Source organism: Castor canadensis, chromosome 17, assembly GCF_047511655.1.
Source record: "Castor canadensis chromosome 17, mCasCan1.hap1v2, whole genome shotgun sequence".
Classification (NCBI taxonomy): Eukaryota; Metazoa; Chordata; class Mammalia; order Rodentia; family Castoridae; genus Castor; species Castor canadensis.
The window spans coordinates 1,203,608-1,229,240 of NC_133402.1; the positions used below are offsets into that span (position 1 = coordinate 1,203,608).

Below are 25,633 nucleotides of genomic sequence, written 5' to 3' on the forward strand. Positions count from 1 at the left end.
ATAGACAGGGAGGACACAAGGAGCCATCACTGGTCCTTGGGTCACAAAGAGTGGGGAGGCACATGCCCAGGGCATACAGGGCTGGTTGGAGACTTCAGCTTTCCTAGCAGCCTCATTGAGTCAGGAGAGACGGGTGAAGTGAGTTTTGATAGTTCATTTTATTTAACTTGATATATCCAAAATATCATTTCAACATATAATTAACATAAAACGACTGTGAACAAGATTGCACGTGCTTTTTTTGGTACCAAGTCTTTGAGGCCCTATGCAGTGTTTTTCATTCCCTTGGGTTCAACTCAAATGCCCCCTTCCAGGACCCAGAACACCTCAGGCCCTGATCACTCAGACCCACCCACCAGGGCCCAGTGGAGCAGGCAAGGTGGGTCAGGGACAAGACCTGGCTGTGCCGAGCTTTGTGTAAACAGAGGGCTCCCTGGGGAAGAGCCTCCCACCAGTGTTCATGCCCAGGCTTGGGGGAACATCACTCAGATATGGTGGCAGAAGCCAGGCTCTATGGTGAATCCCCAAAAGCAAGGCTGTGGGGACAAGATGAGGAGGCCAGGGTCCCAGGTGATGGTGCCAGACTATTTACCAAGACCTGACTGGGTCTGCAGCTTACCTTCCCACAGGGACCCTAGGTGGCTGTGGTATGCCTGTTATCACCACGGTAAGCACCCTGACCCATAGGCTCAGTACAACCCCAGCAGAGGAGAGAGGAAAAGGAAGCTGGCACTGGCTCTCTGGGTAGAGTCCCTTATTTCTTGCACCCAGACCCAGATACACTCAATGCCCCATGGAGGGCAGAAAAGGGGCCAATCCCTGGGAGGGAGCATTACAGACCTGCCAGTGCTCCACAGGACAGAAACACGCTAGCAACACAACACTGAAATTACCTTCACCAAGTGTCCCTTGGAGCCTAGGGTCACCCCAGCCTAGGGTCACCATGGGCTGGGCTGGGGTCCTCTGAGGCCTTCGGGAGGACACCTCCAGTGGTCTTGCACTTTCTGGCTGTTGCAGCCAGGAGAAGTGAGTCACTGCTGATACCAGGGCCACCTGGTGCTGAGGAAACCTGCCTCCCTGGCTGCTGTCCTCAAGTGCAGGGACCCTCTGGAGGAGGACTCAGGCTCTCAGGGGAGTCTCAGCAGTTAAGACCCTGGAACGGACCCCATCTCTCCATCTTCTGGACCTGGAGTCTCCCAAGTCAGGCACAGACCCAGAACAGGCCACACATGGGGCTCCCCCATGGAGCCTGCTCCTTTGAGCCCTTACAGTGGAGGTGCCTGAAGATGCAGGCAGCATGGCAATCAGAGGGGACCCCTCCACAGAAACAACACAGAAGCAGCAACAGGGCGCAGCTTGCCCATCTCACTCACACGTCAGTCCCTGCTGGCTTTTAGGAAGCCAGCTGCCAGGGGTGCAACTGCACACACACTTGATCCCTGAAGGGGAAGGAACCCAAGAAGGAGAAAGTCTGAGGGGCCGGGCACATGGGGAGTGCTGAGGATGTAAACCAACTGCCCATGACAAGGGCCAGGCCTACATGACAGCCAGGTCCAAGGATGGAGGATGCTTGCTCCTGCTGCTGTGCTGCCCAAAGCGAGGCTTTGGCCAGGAGACCAGGGAACACAGGACAAGGCACAAAGGGGCCATGGTGCCGCTGCCCGCTGAGGGTGGGGCCTCACGTCTGGGCCAGTGAGAGCTCCTCCAGTCCTCCTTTCCCCAGGCGGTACCTGGCCAAGTCCTTCCTGGTCACCAGTCCAACCACCTACAGGAGCAACACCAGGTCACAGAGCTCTAATGGGGTCAGCACCCCACCTGCCTGTGGAACCCCTGCCCCACATGTAGCTGGGGATGGGAGCCCAGGGTTTTGGTACAGGTTCTAAGGCAGACATGTGGCCAGGACAAGGGGCACAGCCTGTGTGCCAGCGTTAACACAGAGGGCTACAGGGCCAGGCTGGGTACCACACCTCAAAGTCCCCAAGGGAGCACAGAACAAGCACTACCACAACCTGCTGGGGCGCAGGAAGCAGAGAAGCCTGGCACCCTGGTTCCAGGCGCCACACACGGGACAGGGACGTTGGTCCTACCTGATTGCGGTTGTCCACCACCACCAGATGCCTCAGGCCCAGAGCCCTGAACAGCTTGAACACACGAGGGAGAGATGCCTCCTACAAGGTGAGTGCAGCCCTCAGCCCATCCTTCCCACACCCTGGAAGAGACTGGACCCTCAAGCCTGGGCAGTGTCTCCCAGCTCCAGATGGGCAAGATGAGTTCTAAGCTGTCCCTTTCCCTCCATAGCTGTGTGGGTCTCTACGTCCACTGTGTGACTCCCAGGGGATGAAGCCTCCCCATCCAGGTGGCCACAGCCTACTTGTCCTGTTGCTGAAGCCCACCTGTGGCCCCTCCAAGATGTTCTAGAAGGATCCTTATCACCTGGTTACTCTCTATCAGGTATGAGGGTGACCATGCCTCACCCCACCTGGTCCCCCTAGGTACCTGGGGCACAGTGTATGGGGAGGGGTTCATGAATTCGGAGAGGTCCATTGTACACTCGCGCTCGTCCTGGGAGACATGGATAGACTGGATTGGGGGGAAGCGTGGGTAGGCGTCGCGGAAGTCCTTCAGCCTCAGCCGCCGCTGCACCAGCCCCATGTTGGATCTCTCCACAAACACCTGCGGGCAGCACCTACACAGTCAGTGCCTACAAAGGACACACCCAGGACCTATGCCCCCACCCCAGCCTGCTGGCGCACCTTGTGTTTCAGGAGCACAATGAGTTGGGAGCGCAGGACCAAGCCCTGGAGCCTGGCTGGCTGTGGGAGAGAGAGGGTCAGAGGTGGCCTGTGACTGCTGCAGAGGGTGGTGGGTAGTGCCTGGGCAGCAGCCCTGGACATCTGCGCAGGAATCCCAGCTGACTCTGCTCTGGTCCACGGTCACTGTTTAATGGTCACTTCTGAGCACGTGCCTTGTAGCAGGCATTTCATGCAGCCAATCCCATCAATCTCACGTCCCTGGGCTGGCGCAGCATGGCCCTGACCACACCAACCATGGAAACAAGGTTCCAGGAGGGTAGTATCGGATGGTGGTGAGGTGCAGCTCTCAGTATGCCCTAAAGTATTCCCAAACCACAACACAACATCCCACATGACCCAGCCTGACAAGACCTGGGTTAGGGGTTCCAGAAACAGCTAGGCTCATGTTCTGTTAGCACCTCCTGATGGTCACAGCAACCACCATGCTGACTGGCCCAGTTTGGTCAGCTGGTAGCCTGTGGGGATGGCCCTCCCACAGCCAAGCACATCCACAGCCGCAGACTCTGCCTTTTGCAGGTGGCAGGGTTTTACTCTACACCCAGCACAGGGTTTCCTGTCCACGCAAACTTCACAAAATGCTTCCTGACAACACGCTCTAGGAAACAACCTTGTACATAGGGAAGGCTGTGGTACCTGGGTGTCACCTGCGTCCTCCACCACGGGAAACCCGTTGTGATTAGATGCTGTGTCACTCAGGACGTCCACGATGACACCAACCTTTTCTCTCCTCCTCAGGCAGGTCACTGGTGTGCTCATCACTTCCCTGCCAAAAAGCCCCACCCGATGATCATCATCACATCACCGCTTCTGACAGTTCTTACCTCACACTAGCAAGGCACTTCCTAAAGAGCCTCTTTTTGTATTGCTGACACAAAACTGCTGGACTAGGAAATAGGGTCCCCAGAATGCCCCACCTCCCTGTTCTGCAGGCTTAGCCAAGAGCTGGGAGACCAGACTGGCCACGGGGGGCCAGTGCCTGGGCAGTATCCCTCCTAAAGGTAAAGTGGCCTCTTTCCTGCCATTTCCCTCCCACCCCCAAAGCATCCAGCATAGCCTAGCATACGCCTGCTTGAGGAAGGAAGGAGGTCCAGTGTGGCCCCTCAGCCCAGGGTAGGGAGGAGGAGAGCAGCAGCCTGTGGCCATACCTGGCAGTCAGCGAGTGTGAGGTGACCGGGGCTTCCCAGTGCAGGAAGGGCACACTCTGCAGCTGGATGTGCATGTCGTACAGACCCTGGGGGCAGCACCAGGACGCTTAGCACTGCTCCACAGTGCTCCACAAGAGCCCCACCACGCCTGAGTAACAGCATTTGCAGGGTGGCTTCTCGAGACCCTCTTCCCTCTGCATTGCTACAGGCCCCAGACGACAGCACCTCCCACCACAGGCTCTGAGGCCAGTGTGTGGGGTTCTACACACCTCGATGAAGACATCACCCACGATCTTGGCAGTCATCAGAACCAGCATGATGGGGAAGCCATAGGTCACATTGCTGGTGGCTTCCATCATAATAACCGTCAGGCTCAGGGTCATCCTCACGATCCCACCTGTGGGGGTGGCCGTGAGCCCCACTGTGTGACTGCATTCTCTGTACCATGCTGGAACTCACCCTCCGACCCCTCCAGACTCCAACTGCAAGGACCGTGACTGCCTGGCTTGACTGCTACCACCTGGCCATGTGGTGGGGGACTATGACCACCCCAGCATTGTACCCTCTTCCTGTTTTGCTCATTTGAATGGAGCTGATACCCCCTGCAAGAACAATCAGCCTTAGCTGAGCTTCCCATGATGGACAGGCACAGCCCCAGTCTGGCGAGGCAGGTGACCCTGTGCCCTGTAGAGCCTAGCACCACCTGGCTAAGAGCCAGGACTTACCGAGCTGGGCTGCAGCTCCCATCAAGGCATATTTGCCAGGGTCTGCCCAGATCTACGGGAGGCAACATGGGGAGAAGACAGCATAAGATGGCAGGACCCTGCTCACATCCACAGGATAGAGCAGTAAGGACACCATGCTTGGGCCCAACCATCCACCCACAGGAGGGAAGATGACAGCTCACAGACACACATGCAAAAACGTTTTACTACAGCACCCTCTGGTACAAACAATGTGGAAACACCCTAGATGTGCCTCATTCAGAAACAGGGTGCACAAATCACACCACCTAATACACTCTGGAGAACTTGGAAGGATGACCCTGTATGTCGGGAGGCAGAGTGGCAGATGTGTGACATGAGGAAAGCTGGGGCATGAGTGTGTGCAGGGCACCATGTCCAGACTACCAGGGAACATCAGAGATTCCAACACATGCTTAACACAGATGAACACTTGTGGGACAGTCCAGGCGCAAGGGGCCACACAGCATGTGTACATTCATGGGAAATGTGTATGACAGGCAATCCAGAGATGCAAGGAGATGAGGGATTGCCAGAGCTGGATGGGGGAGTGGGGAGAGACTGCTAACAGGGGTCCTTGAGGGTGAAGAAAACACTTTGGTACAGCAGTGATGCTGCATGGTGTTGTAAGTCTAAGCGCCACTGAACTATTCACTCTGCAAATGAGAATTTTACAGAACAGGAATCACATCTCAGGTCAGAAAATAAAACAAAACCAAAGTGGTGCCTGGAAGGAAACCTGGAAAGCCAAGCCCATGGCCTGGTGAGCAGAAGTAGGGCAGGCAGCAGGCTTCTTGCTGTAGCCCCTTCTATAATTTTTCAATCTTATTTGAATGACCAAACTAAAAATAAGAAAAGATAATACAAACATTGTATGCACATACAAATAAAAGAAAAAAAAATGTGACACACTGTTATCTCTATTAGTTTTTATTGCTGAGTAACAAACGACCATCTTTTAAAATTATTATTGTGCTGGTTAGGGTACGTTGGAGTATTTGCAAAAGTTCTTACAATGTATGAAATATATCATACTTAAACTCAAAAAAAAAAAAAAAGAAAAGAAAAGAAAAGATTATAAAGAAAAGCTGAGATGGATGGGCTGGGAAGACCACCCTGACTGGTGAAGCCTGGTGGCTAGCCCATTCCAGCCTATGGGCTCCTGGAAAGCAGCCCCTGGGTAGGCCAGGATGGCCTCAGGCTCTTCTCATTTGTTTATGATATTCTCTTACTAACAAAAGATTGAGCTGGGCATGATATGCATGCCTGTAAATCCAGCACTCAGGAGGCTGAGGCAGGAGGTTCATGAGTTCGAGGCCAGTCTGGGTACATAGTTGGGACCCTTTCTTAAAAAAAACCAAAAAAACTCAAAACCTTCCTACACAAGTCTTTGCAGAGTGCACAGATACAGCTGCACCACAGCCCCACTACTTTCATCTGCCCTGGTCTTGGCCCCAAGAGACTTGGAGTCACCAGAACACTTGAACTGTGGGGGCCAGCCTCCCTCCTCCTGCTTCCCCTACTTACCGCTGCTCCTGTGAGGTAGGACAGGGAGATACCAAAGAGACGACCCCAGGCAGCCCCAATGAGCAGGGACGGGATGAAGACGCCAGCAGACACTGTGAGTCCATAGGTCCAGCAGGCCAGGAAGAAGTAGACAAGGGTGAACAGGCCCAGGGTCATGGGGTTGTACGAGCCTAGGGGAGAGGAGGGCTGCTAGGCTGTCCTGACCCATACATGGCTGTTCTGTCAAGCCTACATGGTCCCTATCGGGAGCCAGGTCACCCAAGCCCCAACCCCAGTGGTTCCCCAAGAAGGGTCTGCATTCTCAGCCTCCCCAGGGGAAGGACTGGCCCCGAGAACTGGATGGGGAAGCTGTGGGGAAGAGGTTCAACAGGGTGACCTCAAGTCAGGGGTTGCAGCCCAGGTCCCATATCAGTGATGTATTCAGACTCTCAGGATAACCAACACCATGGAGCAAAGGTGCCATGCCCAGTCTTAAGGACCCTCCCTGGGGGTGCAGCACATGCCCTGTGGGCAGCAACCAGGCTCCCAACTCTGCAACTCATCATCAGCCTGACCTCAAATCAACCAACTGAACAAAGAAAGGACTTCCCTGAGCCTGAGCAGGGTCCAGGTTTAATAGGGCAGTGGTTTGGGGAAAACACCCTCCTGGAAGTTGTGGACGACTCAGGGGAGTCCTTCTTGGGCCCCAAAGCTGCAGGACACAGAGATGTCACATCTGAGAAAGGACAGGTAGGCCTGGCGATGGCCACTCCTAGCCACTGTGACTGCCAGTGGGCGAACTCCAAGTCCTAGGGGCCTTATTCTCCCAGATGAGGGAAGAGGTCACATTTATGAACAAGAAACCATGCTAATAAGGCTAGGGCTGGCAGAGTGGCTCAAGTGGTAGAGCACCTGCCTAGCAAGAGTGAGGCTTTGAGTTCAAACCCCAGCACCACCAAAAAAGGGGGAAAAAAAGCGTTAATACAGCTGAGAGGAAAGGTAAGCTCCAGTAAGGTGCTGTCTGTCTGTATGCTGAGAGCACTATGGCACAGACCACCAAAGCAAAGCGTAGGTCAAGGAGGGCAGAGATCCACATGTGGAAGACCACTGGCACATTCCATGCCATGTTTATCTGCAACATTTCATAAGCATTTCATAAGTCCCCAGTGGCCTTGTGGCAGGAAACAATTAGAAATAACTGTCCCCATGAGTTAGGCAGGAGAGGAGCTCCAGAACTAGGCAGAAGAGAGTCACAGCAGTGCACCGGCAGCTCTGATCTGGAAGCACTGTTGTTTCTATGTCACAAGTGTGGCTAGGTGAGGGCAGGCCCTGGGTATAGTCACTGGACTGGGTTTTTTGATGGACAGTGACTCCAGCTGAGAGGTGAGATGGAGGTACCCTGAGGTACCATCCCCAGAGAGGAAGATGGTAGGGTGGGAATATGGCCAGCCCTACTTCAGGTGATCAGCCACCAGGTGCACACGGGACCAGACAGCCCCTTGAAGCCCTGCTGCCTTGACTCCAAACTACTGGCCCCCATCCTCCAGCACTCTCCACCATGCCATGGCTGGCCCCCCAGCCCAGGGCAGCAACCTCTGAACCAATAACCTGTCCCAGAGTCTCCAGCATTGCCCAGCAGCACTATCTGCACTCACCTGGTGGGTCATGGAAAAGGCTGACCACACTCTTCTCGGGGGTGTTGAAGAAGGCTGCAGCCATGGAGTTGTACTCACCGTCTGCACAGAAGAGCTGGAGGGTCGGGAGAGAGCACAGTGGGAAGGGTGATGCAGACTTGGTGTCACCACCAGCAACTGCATGCTCATGTAGTCTGGGCTTCTTTCTCAGAGCAAGCTGTTTCTAAGACCCATCCTCACTGTACAGCACGTGTTGTTGTTTCTGCCCTTCCCATGGCTGCCTACTGTCTACTATATGGAGGGAAACCTCATTTGTTTGCCTGTGGACAGACTGGATGCGTGAGCAGTTCCCATTTCAGAAGTTATCATGAATGAACTGAAACAAACATCTATAGGAGGTTTTTATGTGGACACAGCCGTGCACTTCTCAACTTCATACCCATAAGCCCCCTTTGGAAGCTCTCACCAGGTTCCCTTCTGGGAAGAGGACCGCACTGAGAACAGCCCTGGTCCTGCCACCCGTTCCTGACCACCCATTAGCTGGTCTCAGACTAAAAGGACATGTGGACAGGCCTGAGACTGACATGCACCAGCTGTTCACTTCTGCAGCTTGGTCAGGTCAACAGTCTAGGCAAGGGCTCCTTGGGGGCTGGCCATGTTCACTGAGCCCGCCCCACAGCCCAGGCCTACCTGGAGGGGATAGGACATGGAACTCCCCTGCAGGGGCTGGCAGTCCCGGGATGAGTAAATCAGCACAAAGGCTACTGTAGCCGTGACAGCGGCAACCAGTATGGCCTCGATCACCTGGAGGCAGGGCCGGTGGATGTACCTAGAGCCCAAAGCCAGAATGGACCTTGCTGCAGGGAGGCCAGAGACAGCCCCAGTGGTTGCCATGGCAACCTGAACCAGAGGCCACAGCTCAGAAGGTGACACAGCACAGGCTTAATGATCAATCCACCCAGACTCCAGGACATTCTGGGGTTATCTTCCTGTGGTGACAAACTTCCCAGCAGTGAACCCCCACCACTCCCACAGGGGTCAAAACTGTGCAAGAATGAGGAAGAAGCTTCTGCAAGCCCAGGACCCTTCCAAAGGTTCCAGAACTCAACTGCTGCCCTCCTAACAAGATGGCTGACAGTGCAGGGTGGACAATGAGACTAGCATCCCAGCAGAGGCTAGAGTGGTATCTAATTTTCCCCAGGCCTTGGCCTCCTGCCCAGGGCACTGTCCCTCACAGTTAAGTCCCATGCTCTCTTTGGGGGATCCTCCAGCATAGGGCTTGCCTGTCCTCCCTCCCCAGACCATGCACCTCCCAAAGATGTCTGTCTGTGAAGCTCAGTTGGGTATAAGCCATCAGGGAAGGACCACATGTGCAAGTCCTCTCAGCTCTGGCTGGGCATGGATCCCAAATTCCATTTTCTGAATGGCCACATCTATCAACTCAGTCCACAAAACACAGGCTCTTTCTCACCTAATTCGAAACATTGTCAGCCAATAATTCAGGGCATTGAACACAGCTCCCAGAATGCCACCTACGACCAGGAAAAATGCTCATGTCAGTTATATGGGAAGGTGGAATCCCCTTCCTCTGCAGGAGGTAGAGGGGCCTGCAGAAACACTTCCCAGACACCACCACTCTGGGAGCTCTGCCTTCCTTTCAGAGGCAAAGATTCTCCCAGAGCAATACAAGGACAAGCATTCCTAATCTAATATCCAAAACCCAAAACTCCTTGAGCACAGATATGACTCACAAGTGGAGAACCCTGCACCTGAATGTCCATGACAAGTACAGTCCAGATCATGTATGTACACATGGTCAGATGAGTTTTGTGTTTAGACTTAGGTCCCTTCCCCAAAATATCTCATTATGCATATGCAAATGTTTCAAAATCTGAGCCACTTCAGTTCCATGCATTTCAGATAGAGATCTCACCTGGTTGATGCCATGATCCCGCTTTACCCCTCAGGGACCCTGTCCCCACCCTGGAACTTTGCCAAAGGGGAAGTAGCAGTAGAACACAAAGCTTGAGGTTCTTCCTGAGTCTCCCCCTGCCCCCCATCCAGTGTTAGGGGCAGGGTGTGGAGGCCCTATTCTCTGCCCACTGCAAAGCCTAGCCGTACCTGGAGTGTTGGGAGTTGGGGCACCCATCATCACAGATTAAAGTTTTCATTACAGCCTGTCCTGAGGGGAGGGGTACTTACCCACCACCCCCATGGCAATGAAAACAGGAATCTCATGGATGGTGTAGGCCATTTTCTGTGCAGAGGAGAGAAAGAGAAGGGACTATGTCCTCAGCTCCTGCTGTTCAAACCCCAGGATGAACAAGAGCTCTGCCCTTGTGCATGGAACCTGATAGTACTTGTGTACAGGGTGGGAGAAACAGGTGATTTGAGCAGACTTTGGTCCTCTTCATAGTCCAGCTGCTTTGGACAGCTCATGTAGCCTGGCCCTGGTGCTTGGCACGTGGGCTATCCCACACAGCTGTGGGACACAAGAAGCCTGACTGGCAGGTCTCTGTGCACAACCCTGGTGCCCCACAGGCCCCTGGAGCCTGCACATAAGAGTTCAATTCCACAACCAAGAGCTAGAATTTCCCAAAGACCAAGTTCAAGTCTGGCCTTAGTAAACAAGGTCCTGTCCGGCACCATAAAGAGTGAGATGGGATGGGCTGGCAGGTTACCTCAGAGTCAAATCTTCCAAAATTGATGAGCCCTGGACTGGACAGGTCCCACATGTTTCCATGGTAGATGCTCAGAACAAAATTCAGAGTAAAGGTGGAAATCATGGAAGCAAAGAACTGTGACAGAAAGAAGGAGGTCAAAGCCTCAGAGCTGCACCTGGCCCACCCAGGCCCTCCAAGCTATGTCAGAACCCATCCAGTACCCTCAGAGTTGCATGCAGAGCCCACCAAACTCAAAGTCTAGAACCAGGCAGAGGGTGGAGGCACCTGTCATTCAGGAGGCTGCAAGTCTATAGAGACCCCACCCAAGACAGAAGGGAGGGCACAGGAGTCAAGAGGGCTCCACTGCATAACCAGGCAAAGATGGGGCCATAGCCCTGTGGACAAGTGCTACGGATAAGCGAATGAAGGACATGAGGGAAGGCAGTGGGTCTGAGGTTGCCCAGAGCCACTCAGAGCTGGCAAGGACACCCAGGACAGAGCGAAGAGTTAACCGATCCATGGGAGGACATGACTCCACAACACGAAAGGGTGGGCTGAGTGCAACGTATCCACTCTGACCAGGAGATGACTATCAGTGATGCCTGACCTCAGGGGAGGAGGATGTTGGAGCCCTAACCAAGAGATGCCATCAGTAGGCACTTACGATCCTCCATGTCAGGAACTGGTTCCAGAAGGAGGCACCCTCCTCCAAGCTGAACAGAACCCCACCTGGAAGGCAGCAAACAGGCCTGAAGTGTCACCCTGGCTACATGGCAGTTGCACACACTGCCAACACCCACCCTAAGACCCCAGGGAAGTAAAACAACATCACAAATCCAGGTGCCAGAGGCTCACGCCTGTAATCCTAACTACTCGGGAGGCTGACATCAGGAGGATCACAGTATGAGGCCAGCCAGGGTGAATTACTTTGCAAGACCTCACCTCCAAAGTAACCAGAACAAAATGGACTGGAAGTGTGGTTCAAGCAGTAGGGCACTTGCTTTGCAAGCGTGAAGCCAAATTCAAGTCCCAGTAACGTGTGGGCGCGCACACACACACACACACACACACACACACACGTCACAAGAAAGCCACTAGGTGGGGCCAGATCCCAAGGAGAGGGGCTCTCAGAAGGTCTAAGGGCCAGGGCCAGGCACACTAACGATGCCATTGGCCTCTTCTAAATTCCCTCGAGGTGAGTCACTGGCTACACCCTGACCAGTTCTCATCTTCAAACATCAAGTCTATTTCTTCAACCAAGCTGAGAGACCCCAGCTCTCCCAGCCTGGTCAGTTATGAAGCCCCCAAGGGTGAAGCCATAGACCAGGCAAAACTGGCCTCTCCTCACCCACAGGGGCTCCAAATGCAGCAGACACTCCAGCAGCAGCTCCTGCTGAGACAAAGTCCCGCTTCTCTGTGTCTCTGCGGAAGTACTCAAAGATCTGAAACAGGAAGAGACAGAGGGTGTTGTGGGCAGCTTTGCAGGATCACGTCTTGCAGGAAAGGAGGCCGGTGACAGGTCACCACGAGAGGGACCAACAAAGAGACAAGAGGAATGGGGAAGGGTCTTCTTGACAATCACATCATCAGCCACTGGATTCACAGAACACAGCTAGAAGCACCTACGTGCCCACAGCTGAGAAGATAAATACAACTTCTCCACATGTGCAAGAAGTCTATCAAACCTCACAGCTCTACTGTGAGACCTGAAGACAACCGAATGTGGAAAATCTGAATCTGTTCTTGCTTTTAAAAAGGACTGTCTGGTTAGATGTGGTGGTTCATGCCTGTAATCCCAACTCTCAGGAAGATGGGGGATCTCGAGTTTGAGGCCAGCCTGGGCTACAGAATGAGACCTTGTCTCAAAAAATTAACAATAGCTGGCCATCTGTGGCTCACATCTATAATCCTAGCTACTCAGGAGGCAGAGATCAGAAGAGTGGTGGTTCGAAGCCAGCCTAAGCAAATAGTTCAGGAGACCCTATCTCGAAAAACCCTTCACAAAAAAGGGCTAGTGAAGTGGCTCAAGGTGTAGGCCCTGAATTCAAACCCTAGTGCCACAAAAACAACAACAACAAAAAAACCCTAAAAAACACAACATCATCAACAAAAAAAGGCTGGAGGGCATGACTCAAATGGTAGAGCACTTGCCTAGCTAGCACAAGGCCTTGAGTTCATACCCCAGTTATGACCAAAGGAGGAAAAAAAAAAATGCTGGTGACGGTGGGGAAAGAGGGCAAAATTGCCAAAGTGCATTTTTCTGTTGTTGTTTTTCTTTAAGACAGGTTCTCACTTAGTAGCCCAGGCTGGCCTTGAACTCGAGATCCTCCAGCCTCAGCCTCCTGAAAGGGATTACAGGGGTGTACCACCACAACTGACCTGAAGTGTATCTTGAAAGCAAACATCAGAGAATCCATGTAAAGCTCTGACTTCCCTCAGGTAATACATCCCTCTAAAAGCTAGCAAAAGCTACACACCCATCCACAGAAAAACAGACCTACACACTACACAGGAATTGTGGGAACTGGCCACGGAAAGGCCATTTGAAGCAGAAAGAAACAAAGGACCTGTGCCTGACTGGGCTGGAAATGGGCCAGGCCACCTCTTGGATAGAGATGGGAACCAGGATGGGGACAGAAGAAGGACAGGGATGGGGCTCACCCTGACTGGAGATGCTAAGGGAGGTCCACAGGTCCAGGTGGGGACTCTGAATGGGGCAGAGCCCAGCTCTGGGGGATGTTCATGTCCAAAAACCCCCAGTCCACATCCACGGAGGAGAGGGCTCACCTTGAAATCTCGTTTGAGTGACGTCGACCTTCCCTGGGAGATGCCAGCAGCGATCACCGACCCAGAGTGGATCATTGGTCCTTCCTGGAAGCACAGAGCAAACAGCACGCACAGGTCATCCATGGGCCTTGGTATCCTCCCAGGGATGAGGACTCAGACAGGCTGGGACAGCATCACACACATTTAGTTACCTTTCCCACGGCCAGTCCCCCCACCACGGACAGAATCACGCCGGACACTTTGATCACCAACGTCTGTATACAGGGAAAACAGTGAGTGCAGAAACCTGTCCATAAGCCTGAGCAACAAAACTGCACAGTGATGGGACCCAAAGACATGTGAGTCAAATGGGGGTCTGTAGAGCACCAGGCCCAGGAGCAGCCCAGGGGAGGCCAATCCCCACCCCATCCTAAGATGGTGACAAGAAGCAGCCTCTGGCCAGTCTTGGGTTAGGAAAGCTGACTATACAGACAAAAATGGCAGTGGGTGTACTGTGGTCATGACTGCCCAGCCTCTATGGAATTACAATGCTGCTGATATTAAGCATGAGTATTATAGAAAATTTTGAAAAATGGAAAGAAAACAGCCCAAGTTTCCCATCTAATGCAGCCACTCTGGTTCTGAAACACTAATGGCCACACAGTCCTTAGTTATGACAGGCTCTACCCAGCTGCAGTCATAGGGTGTACACTGGCTAACTGTTTCTGTGCTGCTTAATATGTAAAGCCCAGCCTGTCAGCACATCTGCACACATCAGCATCAGTACACAGAGGTCCTGGGCAAGGTGTGGAGGGCAAGCAGACAAGAGATGTATTTTCCAATCACAGACACCCCAAATTGCACTGTGTTCTACCTGGGGTTACTATAACCTCACCTTGAGCCGTACCACATGGGGGATCTTCACCCCGTTGAGGAAGCACTTGATCTGGGGGATCCCGCTGCCAGCAGCAACTGGCTGGAAGAAGAGGAAGGCACCTCTGAGCAGGTAGAATGAGTGGGTACAGCCCCATGGCCCCAGGAGACAAGGAGAGCCTGGCCTGGAGAACAGGATTCATATCTGGGGGATAACCTCACATACCCCTACCCCAAAATGGATCAACCTCTGAGAGAGTAAACGCTACGGATTTGCAAGGAGTCATGGGTGGAGACAAAAGGCCCACGGAATGGACTGCGGAGGGGTAGGGCAGGCGGGGAACCCCAGGATAGACAGGGCACCCATCAGGCACCAAGAAGAACCAGAGCTTCTTGTGTATGGGGCCACTACACTGCACTCAAATAGAAGGTTCTAGATGTTGCCTCTTCTTTCTTCTATCACCCATGACAAGGATGGGGAGAAGAGGAGCCTATGAAAAGGGGAGACTCCTGGACACCCCAGGATAAAGGAGCAGCCTGAAGGGTCCATCCCCTGGAGTGAGTTCCTCTGGGGAGAAGCTGCTCTGCCTGGACCTCTGAAGGCCAGTGCTACTGGGTCAGGAGCAGCACCAGCGGGGTTCTGGGGCAAGAAGGCCCTGGTGTGTTTTGTGCTTTTACTCAATGAATTCCATCAGTTTTGAGCTGAATCTAACTTGTAATTCTCACTGGCAGAAAGCATCCAGTCACTGGCCAACAGAGCACACAGATGGTGAACTGGAGGGGCCACAACCATTTGCTGAGACCCTCCAGCCCATCCTGGGTCTGAAACACCTGGACCTCCTGCACCTGGCCCCTGTACCTCTATGAAAGCAACGATCACAGAGCCCACAAGCACAAAGGCAGAGTTCAGTGTAGCCCACAGCAGGAGGGAGAAGGACAGCCCGCCCTTTTCTGTGAACTTGTCGATATCTGGAGGCTCGTTAAGGACAGCTTGCACGTCCTGGGCTCACATCTGCTTCAAAGCATGGTCTACTACAGATGCCACCACTACCCAGAAAAACCATGGGTTAACTTGATGTCTGAGACATCTCAGTCTTACTGTGATGGAGACACAGCCCACCCACCAGGGTCTCCCCCAACTGGACTAGCACATGCTGGGATGAGTACGCTGCAAAGCCCCTACAGGGCCAGGCCCTTTCTGCACTGCTTGCTTGTGAGGGCTCAGGCTCAGACTTGGCTGCTGAGTCCCTCCCCCCACTCTCGCTCTATGCTAGGCAGCTGGAAAGGATACTGTCCTTGATGACCCTGTACTTGAGGCCAGCTAAGTTCTCCACGACAATGTCAATGAAGCAGGCCACAAGGCCTGTGAGGATCCCAATGAGGGCACAGATGACCCAGCGCTTGATCTCCACTGTCCTGAAGGCCTGTGGGGAGAGGTACAATCAGATATATGGCCATATAGCAATGGCCAAGGCCTTGCTATAGGCTGCTCTGGCATCAGCAAGAGTGTCTCTATACTTTGAAGACCACCACCACACATAGTAAACAGTGGGTGACACTTGGGTCCAAGTCCTGCCAAAGTTTGAATGACATGGAGAGGCCTGAGTAGACAAGCTAGAGAGAGGTGGGTGAGGTTCCTGACAAATCCACAAACAATTGCTGACATTCCAAGAACTGTGTCTGACATCTGCAGGAACAGCCTCTTGTTTGCAATGAGCACAACACCGTCCTACTGTTTCCAGCACCCAAGGCCAGGTATCATGTGACACTTAGGACCAAGAGTCACAGTCAGAGGAATGAACAGTGGCTCCAGAGCCTGGAGGCTCAGGACAGAGCAGCAGAGGGAGACCACAGGACAGCAGCCTGTGGCAAGTGTACCAAGTCCCCCGCTGCCGGGCCCACAGGACAGCAGCACAGCCAGCACCCCAAGTCCCACACTGCCAGGCCCACAGGACAGCAGTGCAGCCAGCACCCCAAGTCCCCCACTGTCAGGCCCACAGGACAGCAGTGCAGCCAGCACCCCAAGTCCCACACTGCTAGGCCCACAGGACAGCAGTGCAGCCAGCACCCCAAGTCCCCAGCTCACCGTATGGTTGATTCGCCTCTCCTCCTCCAGGAACAACTGGTTCTCACTGTTGTCATAATCCAAGCTCTGCAGATCAAGTGCAGGGATGATTACCACCCTGGCTAGGAATCTGGGTGCAAGTGCAGCCAGGGACGGTGAGGGACTGAGAGGGCAGGGCCCGGGTGCAGGGCGGAGAGGGACCAACCTCATACTTGAGGGACAAGAGCTTCTCATTGTGTGGGATCTCCTTGGGAAAGGGGTGGGGAGGGTCCACCTCCTGTGGAAAGAAAACACAAAATCAAATATTCTTTCTCTCTCTCTCTCTTTGTTGTTCTTTTAGTCTAGTTTTTTTTTTTTTTTTTTTGAGACAGGGTCTCATTGTATAGGTCAGGCTGGTATGAACTCTAGATCCTCCTGCTTCAGCTTCCTGAGTGCTGAGATTACAGACGTGTGCCACCATGTCCAGCTTACATGCTCTCATTAGGAAGGAGGAACAAGGGACAGAGGATGGGCCACCTCCCAACTCATCCCAGAGGCCAGCATTATCCCAACACCAAAGGCAGGCCTGGAAGTCATGAGAAAGCTACAAACCAATATCCCCTGGAATAGACACAAAAGTCGACCGTAAGATATGAGCAAAGGGATCTAGCAACCCATGAGGTGGGTTTGTCCCAGGAGCACAAGGTTATCTTAAGACCCCAAATCTAATGCAGTTGCTATGCCAAGAGCAAAGGACAGAATCCATAGGCCATCTCTTAGACACAGAAAAACACAAATGTCCAAGAGCAAGTGAGTGCGTTTGTCAACACTGGTCATGGAGACAAGTCAGGACTATAGAACAGGCCATCAAGAGGACCCAAATTCAGGTGAGGGGTGAGGGGGCTCAAAAAAAAGGTCCCTGTGGCAACTGCTGGACAGGGAACCTGCACAACAACAGAGGATGGAAGAGGTCACTTTTGGGAGATGCCAGAACCCATCCTAAGGTCAGAGGACATGGTCATCCTTCAAACTCTCCAAGGACCCCTCACCCCTGAAACCCCTCCTAGCCTAGCCCTACCCACCTGGAGCCCCTCACACCATGCTCACTCCTGCCCAGGGCTTCTGTGCTCTGTACTACTCCTCCTGACAGCACTTCTGCCATATGTGCTCTTCAGGCTGCTGCTGGGCACACAGGAACCATGTTCCCCCACCCTCCCAGCAGCCTTCCCTGTGCACTGTCTCTGGGAGCCCTGTGGTCTTTGTCCAGGTGCCCCCGCCCAGAACTGCTCACTGTCCACTACCCTCAGGCTGGGGACTATCTGCCCTCAGCTGGAACATAGCTCAGAAGGGGCTACCACATCACTCACCGGGTCCAGGAGCTCGTCATCCGGCTCCACGTTGTTCATCTGTCCAACCCGGAAAAATGCAGGATGAGGTGACTAAAAGCAGAAGAGAGGTCATGAGGCACCCAGACATGGCAACATGGCATGCAATGGACTCTAACTCCACCCCATGTCCTGGCCTCCCTAGGCGCTGGAGTCCAGGCCTGCTCCCAGAACTGCAACCCATCACTGAGAGGAGCAGCATGGAACAGAAAACCCAGGCTTAGCCAGGCACCGTAATCCTAGCTACTTTGGAGACTGAGATTGGGAAGATCGAGATTCCATACCAACCCAGGCAAACAGCTCAAGACCCCCATATCCAAAATAACCAGCACAAAATGGACTGGAGGTGTGGTTCAAGCAGTAGAGTGCCTACTTTGTAAGCTCAAACCCTGAGGTTCAAACCCCAGTCCCGCCAAAAAAAAAAGAAAGAAGTGCCAGGGCTCTCCTCAACCCACACCCCACCCTCGTGTTCTAGACTGAGATGGAATGCCTGCCACACACCAAGACATAGGCTGGAGTGGGCAGCAGCCAAACAAGCCAATGTTCCCTGTCCCTGAGCCCTGGCCCCTCCCTGTCCACTGAGAGGGTCTCAGCTGTCTACTACCTCCACAATGCCATGTTTAGTGCAGGCTCTCTAGTTTCCTCTCTGTGCTACATCTGACTTCAAGTATGCTCCCAACAGGATAGGTGGCCATAATGTAGAGCTGGGTGGGTTTTGGACTTGGAGGTCTCTGTGGCAGTACAGCATGGGACAGGTGCAAGATCCCCTTGTTGGGACACTCCCTTGGCTCTGTGAGCCCTGATTTACTCAGGAGCACCTCCTAGCTGGGCCCACCCTACCTAGTCAAGGGGAGGCAGGCCAAGCAGAAGGAGACACTTATGCAACTATCCTCTATCCAAAGAGATCTTCTTATATATAAAGCAGTGGTTGCCATGGGTTGGGGAAGAGAGAAAAGAAGTTATTTAGTGGGTAGAGTTTCAGTTCTGCAAGATGAAAATGTTCTGGAAATTGGTTGCACAACAGCTGGGTACTGATGGCTTATACCTATAATCCTAGCTACTTGTAAGGCAAAGATCAGAAGAAGCCAGTCTGGACAAATAGTTTGCAAGACCCTATTTCAAAAATATCTAACACAAAAAAGGGCTCAAGTGGTAGAGTGCCTGCCTAGCAAGCGTGAGGCCCTGAGTTCAAGCCCCAGTACCACCAAAGGAAAAGAAAAAAAGAAAGAAATTGGTTGCACAACAGTAATAACACACTAATTAGGTGCGGTGGCTCACATCTGTAATCCCAGCACTTAGGAGGTTGTGGGAGGAGCATCTCAGGTTTGACATTAGCTAGGGCTACATGGGGAGTAGCCAGCCTAAGTAACTCAGAGAGACCCTGTCTCAAAATAAAACATTAAATGGTAGGGGGTAGCTTAGTAGTAGAGAGCTTGTCGAGCACGCACAAGGCCCTGGGTTCAATCCTCAGCACTGCAAAAGCACCAGCAAAACAACAGGGATATACTTTCTGAACTGTGCACTTAAAAATGTGATGATGGCCGGGCGATGGTGGTTCTCGCCTATAATCCTAACTACTCAGGAGCCAGAGATCAGGAGAATCGCAAGTTCAAAGGCAGCCAGGGCAAATAGTTCATGAGACCCTATCTCAAAAGAACCCATCACAAAAAAAAGAGCTGGTGGAGTGCTGAAGGTGTAGGCCTTGAGTTCAAATCCCAGTACTGCAAAAACAAAAACAAACAAACAAACAAACAAAAAAAAGATGGTGCCAGGCATGGTGGTGCAGGCTTGCCATCCTAGCACTGGGGAGGCTGAGCAGGAAGATTACAAGTTTGAGGCTTGTCTGGGATATATCATGAGAGTCTGTTTCAAAAAACAAAGGAAAAAACTTAAGATGGTAAATTTTATGCTATGTGTTTTTTTATCATAATTTTAAAAATATTTTTTGAAAAATTTAAAAATGTTTGCTGTTCCACATTTCCTGCTCCGCACCTTGAGGTACCAGCAGTCTGGTACCAGCCTCCTTGCTAAGCACTTAGGACACGTAGGCTGCCCTAGCAGGGCCTACTTAGAAAAACAAAAACAAAAAGTTATACACAAACCAAGGAGAGACCTGTTTTAGATGCAGTAGCCAGAGGGCTTCTGGGAGCAGGTGACGTTTAGGCTGAGATCTGATGGATGAGCAGGGGTGAGATCTGTAAGGAGTGGTATGAGACAGCAGGAACAGGCCTGGGATGGAGATGGTTCATGTCACCTTATTTTGTGCACTGTGACCTCCCAGGGTCCTCTGACCCAGCTCAGTCTCAGCTGCATTCCTCAGCTCTCTGCACCCTGTTGGGCCAGGGGCTGTATCAGTATACTCGGCTGACTTTATCCCACCCACCCTTCTGGGGAAGATTTGCTGGCCCTACAGAGAGTAGAGCTGGGGAGGGGTGGCAGCAAGGGAGGGGGCAGGCAACCTCCTATGGATGCTCATGCGAAGAAAGCAGGGCTCCAGGGTCACTAGGATGACTAAAGACCTTCCCCTGCAGCTTTACTGTACCACCAGGTCTCCGGTAGCTCCAAACAGCACCTTCAAGCTATGGCCTGTGGCTTCAAGTTACTAGGGTAGCACATGGTCCCACAACAACCTGAGACCCCTCCTGTGCTGGAGGTTTCCAGTAGTGCTCCCCAAAGTGGCTTTGCAGGAGTGTTCTGCGTTTACAGATACTGCAAATGCACAGTGCCCCCACCTCACCAGCCACCATCCAATCCTGGTTCAAGCAGACTTCTTGGTAAGTTCTCTAACACTCTGCTTTCCACTGCCCACACACATGACCGTGACTGGTAGGCTGACCTCACTCTCTCCCTGTCCTACCATCCCCCTGTGCTTGGCACAGTGGGCCTAAGAACAGGACCAGGGATCATAGGCTGTGAGGGCCTGAGATTTAAATAGAGGTCCAGCCTCAAACAAACTACTCTCCAGTCTTCCCCGTCTACAGTCGCTACTTCATGGTGCTCAGCTAGCTGTGCCTCTGTCCAGGTGGCAATGATGTCTAACCCCAGAAATCCTGAAACAAACCCTAGAGGATCAGGAAGCAGCAAAGACAAGTTCGTATTTGGCTCACCAGAACACTCCCACAGAGGTTGTTGGCCTGAGTTTGGTGTTTTAGTTCAAAAGGGCCCTGGAACCAAACAAAGGCCCCTGTGCTGCAGCAGCTTGCCCAGGGGACATAGCGGACCTCCCCCCAAGACAGTCTTCAAAGAAACTTGGAAGGACTTGGAAGAAGCTGCTAAGGGAGCCATGCAGGACTGCCAAGTGTGAAGTCGAGTCACTTTTGGGTTGCTGCTTTTAACACCACTGGAAACAACTAATACTTATTAAGAGTGTGTTTGCTAACAGGCACCATGCTCAGTGCTGTGCTGTATTAACTTTTCTGCAGATGAGAAAACTGCCACAGGCAGGCTTTGGACCTTGACCGAGATCCTCAGCTGGGCCTGTGCTCTTCTGCAAAGGCCTCCAAGAACTCCCAGCCTCCAGACTGTGCCTGTCCATCTGCTGAGGCAGCCTAAGGATCCCTTAATATTGCAGCCCCCAGCTTCCTGCTGGGCTCCCTCAAAGCCAAGCCAAACTCAAAGTCAGTTCATGAGCCAACAGGTCTAATCTCCACATCCCGCATCACATTCCAAAACTATGGCAGAGACCCAAATACACACTCTCTTTGCCCTCTGCTGCTGCTCTGCCTGCTTCAGGATCTTGCACTTTTCAAACTGAGCACCAATGTGACCTCCCCTGGAGCCCCTCATGCAGTCCTCACAGGGTGCAGGGCCTTTTTCTCCTGAGAAAGAAGCTGTGTTACGCACCTCAGTACCCTAAGCAAGCATCAGAGCCCACCTCAGGACAGGTGCAAGGCCAATTATTTCTGTAAGTTGTTTAAGAGCAATCAATTTTTTAACTGCAAATAAACAAAAATGCCTACAATGATATTTAAGGGAAGAAATCAGCAGTCTTTTTTTTTTTTTTTTAAAGCAAGCCAACTCCTGTATCTACTTGCAAAGAAAAGAAGAAAACCTCACGCCTACTCAGTTGCTTAAGATAAACCCAAACTCAATCTCTCTTCCAGTATCATTTTCTGTCAGCTCTCAAAGTCAGTTTTCCTTTTCTGTCTTAGGGACTTCCAGACTAATTTCTTCTAAAAACATCCCAAGAACAAAAGAACTATTCACACAGCCCCACCACTCTAAATTGCCCACTTCAGTTCACTTCTGCAGACCACAGGGTGCAAGCAGATGTTACTTCAAAGAGAGCTGAGCTACTTCCTAACAGCAAAGAGAAGACTGTGACCTTCATTGTGGATACAGCTTCATGAGACTGGAAAAACCAAAATGTAAGTTTTACAGAAATAGCCTGATTTTTGTGGCCTTACTAACCTTCAAACGCCATACAAATGTCTTACAGACGAGTCTAAACCAGGAGAGAAGGTAGAGAAGAGCTTTTTCAACACAAATAATTCACCGACTCAAAATTAACACAATGCACACAGGGAGACAGACGGGGATCGGGGGAGAGGGGGGTAGTGAAACCCTAATCCTCTTCCAAAGCTTTCTGCATTTAAAGACACAAACCGCTTTGACAGCCGAGTCCCCTGTTGCTTACTATCAATTCGGTGCTAAGAGAAACCGGGTAGATTCTTGTCATTGCTAAGATGGCCTTGGGTGTCCGCGCTGACCCCCACCGAGAAAGGGGGCGGACCGAGGTCCTCCGCTGCCATCTAACCTGCTAAAATCTCCTGGGATTCAAAGAACCATAAATGAAATTACAATTTAAAAAGGGAGCAGAAAGCCACCGGCCTCCCGTTGGGGGACTCCATCTTACGGTACACCGGCAGGGAATATAACCACCCCGGCGTCGTGGCCGTCAAGGACAGGGCACGCGACGCACCCCTCTCCTCGGACCCCGCCGGCTGCCGGGCCCAGCGCACCACGTCGCCCACACCCGCGGCAGCCTCACCTGGCGCGCGGCCGGCCCGGCCCCGTTCAGCAGCGGCGACCCCTCGCCGGGCCGCGCCGTCCTCCGCAGCAGCGGCGCCGCCTCCTCGTCGTCGCGATCGCGGCCGGACCATGACACCTTCTTGGAGACGTTGGCCATGGCCGGCAGCGGACCAACCAGCCGGGAAGCAACAGCAACCCCGGGTGAGTTCTCGTGACGGCGCCGGCACTCACGTGACTCGTGCCAACGGCCACGTGACCGCCGACGGCGGCCGGCGAGGGACACGTGCCCACTCCCGCGCGCGTGGTCTTCTGGGAGCTGTAGTCTGCGCGTCCGCCTCTGCCAGGCGTGGGAGACGTGCCGGGGGGATTTGTTCTCCCGAGCCATCGCAAAGTCGCCTCAGGGCATGGCCTCGAGGCTGAGTACAATGAAGGGACTGCGACTCAGAGAAGGACAAGCCCGAGGCCGACCTAGGGACGGCTGCTGGAAGGACTGCACCTACCCTGAGCGACACCCCCAGCCCCCCAAAGTACTGGGGTACCCCAAAAGTGATGAAGGGAAAAGGAAACTTTGCGAGGGCTGTCTTAACTACGGGCGTAGGCTGGCATCAGGTGCCCCTTGACGTCAGGCGCCAGTCCTGAGTCCCAGAATGTAGGGGAAACCGAAATCCAGGCGGGCCTTTTCCACGGTGTCGGTGTCATCAAAGACAACGACTGAGGAAATGCCCTCAACTAGAGGAGACAACGTGAAGGCATTATTAGGACAACTGGCAAAGAAGGACCTAGGCTGTATTAATTAGACAATAGTATTATAACGAGGTTAAATCTCCCGAGTGTGATGATTGCACTGGGGATAAGTCAACAGAGTTGCCTGTCCTTAGGAGATAGAACCTGAAACATTTAGGAAGATGAGTTGGGATGTAATGTCTGCAACTTCCTCTACTCTCCGATGACTTAAAATCTAACTAAGTAAGGACTGGGGGGCATGGCTCAAGTAATAGAGTGTGGCAAGGTCCTGAATCCAAACTCTGGTACTGCCAGAAACAAAAACCCCAAAATCTTCAAGGAAAATGTGCTACAATGTTAATAATTGACCTTGGCTTCTGCAGCATATTGGGCAGCTGGCAAAAGCAAATGCCTTACAAAAAGTGAAGAAAAGGCCAGACGCCAGTGGCTCACGTCTGTAATCCTAGCTACTCAGGAGGCAGAGAGCAGAAGGATGGCGGTTGGAAGCCAGCCCAGGCAAATAGTTCACAAGACCCTATCTTGAAAAAAACCATCACAAAAACAGGCTGGTGGAGTGGCTCAAGGTGAAGGCCCTAGTTCAAGCCCCAGCACAACAACAACAACAACAACAAAAAAAAGGTGCAGAAAGGGAGTCAAAAAGAAAGGAACTGGTGGAGTGGCTCAAGTGGTAGAGCGCCTGCCTAGAAAGCATGAGGCCCTGAGTTCAAACCCCAGTGCTTCCATTAAAAAAAAAAAGTGGTTGATGGCCAAGTGCCAGTGATTCATTGACTCATGCAAATAATCCCAGCTACCTGTGAGGTCTGGAGGATCACAGTTCAAGGCCAGCCCGGAGGAAGTAGCTTACAAGACCCCATCTTCAAAATAACCAGAGCAAAATGGACTGGATGTGTGGCGCAAGTGGTAGAGCACCTGCTTTGTAAGCTCAAAGCTCTAAGTTCAAACCCCAGTCCCACCAAAAAAGAAAGAAAGTGGTTGATCACTTTCTGAGGGAGACTGGTGTGATGAGAAAGCACCAACCATGTTCCACATAGAAATAGTTGAGGAGCCAGGGGTGTAGCTCAGTGGCAGAGCACTTGTCTAGCATGTGCAAGTCTGGGTTTTCATCCCCAGCACTAAAAAAAAAAAAAAAAAAAAGGTGGTTATTTGTTTCATTTGTTCTCTGTTACTTCTACTAAAAAATGTAGCATCAGATTGTAAAGACCTCTTATACTTGACAGCAACAGATCTGTTAAGTCCAGAAGATGATGAAGATCATGGTCAATAAACTGATCCCAGACAGCACTGAGAAAGACATAGAAAAGCTCATCAGTCTAGTTATCATGGATATCTAGAGACATCCATGATGTCTGTGTAGAAAAATGAATAGGCTGAAAAAGTCCAAGTTTGAATTGGGAAAACTCAGGGAGCTCATGGTGAATATAATGGTCCTGGAAAATCCATCTGTGATGAGACAGATGCTAAACTTGAACAGGCTGGGGAATATGAGTCCCCCATCCAAGAATCTATTTAAAATCCAGACTTTTTTAACTGGACACTGGTGACTCATACCTTTAATCCTAGCTACACAGGAGGCAGAGATCAGGAGGATCATGGTTCCAAACCAGCCTGGGCAAATAGTTTGCAAGAACCTATCTTGAAAATATACAACCCAAAACAGCACTGGCAGAGTGGCTCAAATAGTAGGGGTGCCTGCCTAGCAAGCATAAGGCCCTGAGTTCAAATCCCAGTACTGCAAAAAAAAAAAAAGGAAAATCTAGATTTTTAAGCTGGGTATGATGGTTCACACCTTTAATCCCAGCTACTCAGGAGACTGAGGCAGAAAGATGTGAGTTCAAACCCAGCCTGGGTGACATGTCAAGACCCCCCATCTCAAAAAATAATAATGAAATAAAATTCAGACTTTAAATGGTGACAAAAGTCTTATGTATAAAAAAGTTAATAGTGATGATTGTAGAATACCTATTTGATATGCAATCTATTTTGTCTTGTAATGCTTTTTTAGGTTTGAAATTCTCCAAATCAAAGTTTTAAAAGTTCTTCTGAGCTCCTAACACTAAGAGGAAAACACAACACCTCATTCCTAATATAGTTCAAAATAAAACCAAAACTAAACCCAGAAAAAGAGGAAGTAAGTCCAACAGAGTTTTGAATTTTCCCTTTGATTACTCTCAATGCTTTTTGTGAACTACCAAGAACAACATTCTTTCCACAAAAGGTGTTTTTCTCACTGGGGCATGATGGTTTTGCTCTTTGGAGGGACTGTGACATGGGCATTGTGACCTCTTGCAGGCGGGCACTGAAGTTGAGAAGCGAACCTGGCTTGCCTAAGGCTCCTAGGACAAGACA

The 25,633-nt window shown here is 51.9% G+C and overlaps 1 protein-coding gene and 1 non-coding gene across 4 annotated transcripts; one reads left to right on the top strand and one right to left on the bottom strand.

Annotated features, from left to right (window-relative positions):
• Positions 1-139: 139 nt before the first annotated feature.
• Positions 140-22,784, bottom strand: Clcn7 (chloride voltage-gated channel 7). 3 transcript variants are annotated; one of them, XM_074059949.1, is made up of 25 exons: positions 22,563-22,784; positions 17,555-17,626; positions 16,414-16,485; positions 16,230-16,295; positions 15,435-15,567; positions 15,003-15,112; positions 14,166-14,246; positions 13,483-13,545; positions 13,292-13,375; positions 11,853-11,946; positions 11,169-11,233; positions 10,523-10,639; positions 10,044-10,098; positions 9,313-9,373; positions 8,532-8,670; positions 7,863-7,956; positions 6,229-6,320; positions 4,684-4,735; positions 4,228-4,355; positions 3,959-4,044; positions 3,447-3,576; positions 2,754-2,813; positions 2,497-2,673; positions 2,088-2,168; positions 140-1,765 (listed from the first exon to the last, which is right to left on the bottom strand). In XM_074059949.1, the coding sequence occupies exons 1-25, from the start codon at positions 22,698-22,700 to the stop codon at positions 1,679-1,681; spliced, it is 2,337 nt and encodes a 778-aa protein (XP_073916050.1). In that variant the 5' UTR covers positions 22,701-22,784; the 3' UTR covers positions 140-1,678. The 3 variants fall into 3 exon arrangements, with proteins under 3 accessions (XP_073916050.1, XP_020024905.1, XP_073916051.1); XM_020169316.2 differs by having other exon boundaries at positions 6,229-6,398; positions 22,563-22,783; XM_074059950.1 differs by lacking the exons at positions 140-1,765; positions 2,088-2,168; positions 2,497-2,673; positions 2,754-2,813 and adding an exon at positions 2,824-2,936 and having other exon boundaries at positions 6,229-6,398.
• Positions 22,785-23,936: 1,152 nt separating this feature from the next.
• Trnas-aga (transfer RNA serine (anticodon AGA)) lies at positions 23,937-24,009 on the top strand. Its single transcript has one exon. It is a non-coding gene; the product is annotated as a tRNA-Ser (tRNA).
• Positions 24,010-25,633: the final 1,624 nt, after the last annotated feature.

Bases quoted from the DNA above. Each gene is read 5' to 3' on its own strand.
- Clcn7 (XM_020169316.2), bottom strand. From the start codon at position 22,700: ATGGCCAACGTCTCCAAGAAGGTGTCATGGTCCGGCCGCGATCGCGAC. The intron at 17,627-22,562 runs GTGAGGCTGCCG...TTCTGCTTTTAG, and splicing joins CCGGGCCGGCCGCGCGCCAG to TCACCTCATCCTGCATTTTT. The intron at 2,674-2,753 runs GTGCGCCAGCAG...TGCTGCCCGCAG, and splicing joins TTGTGCTCCTGAAACACAAG to GTGTTTGTGGAGAGATCCAA.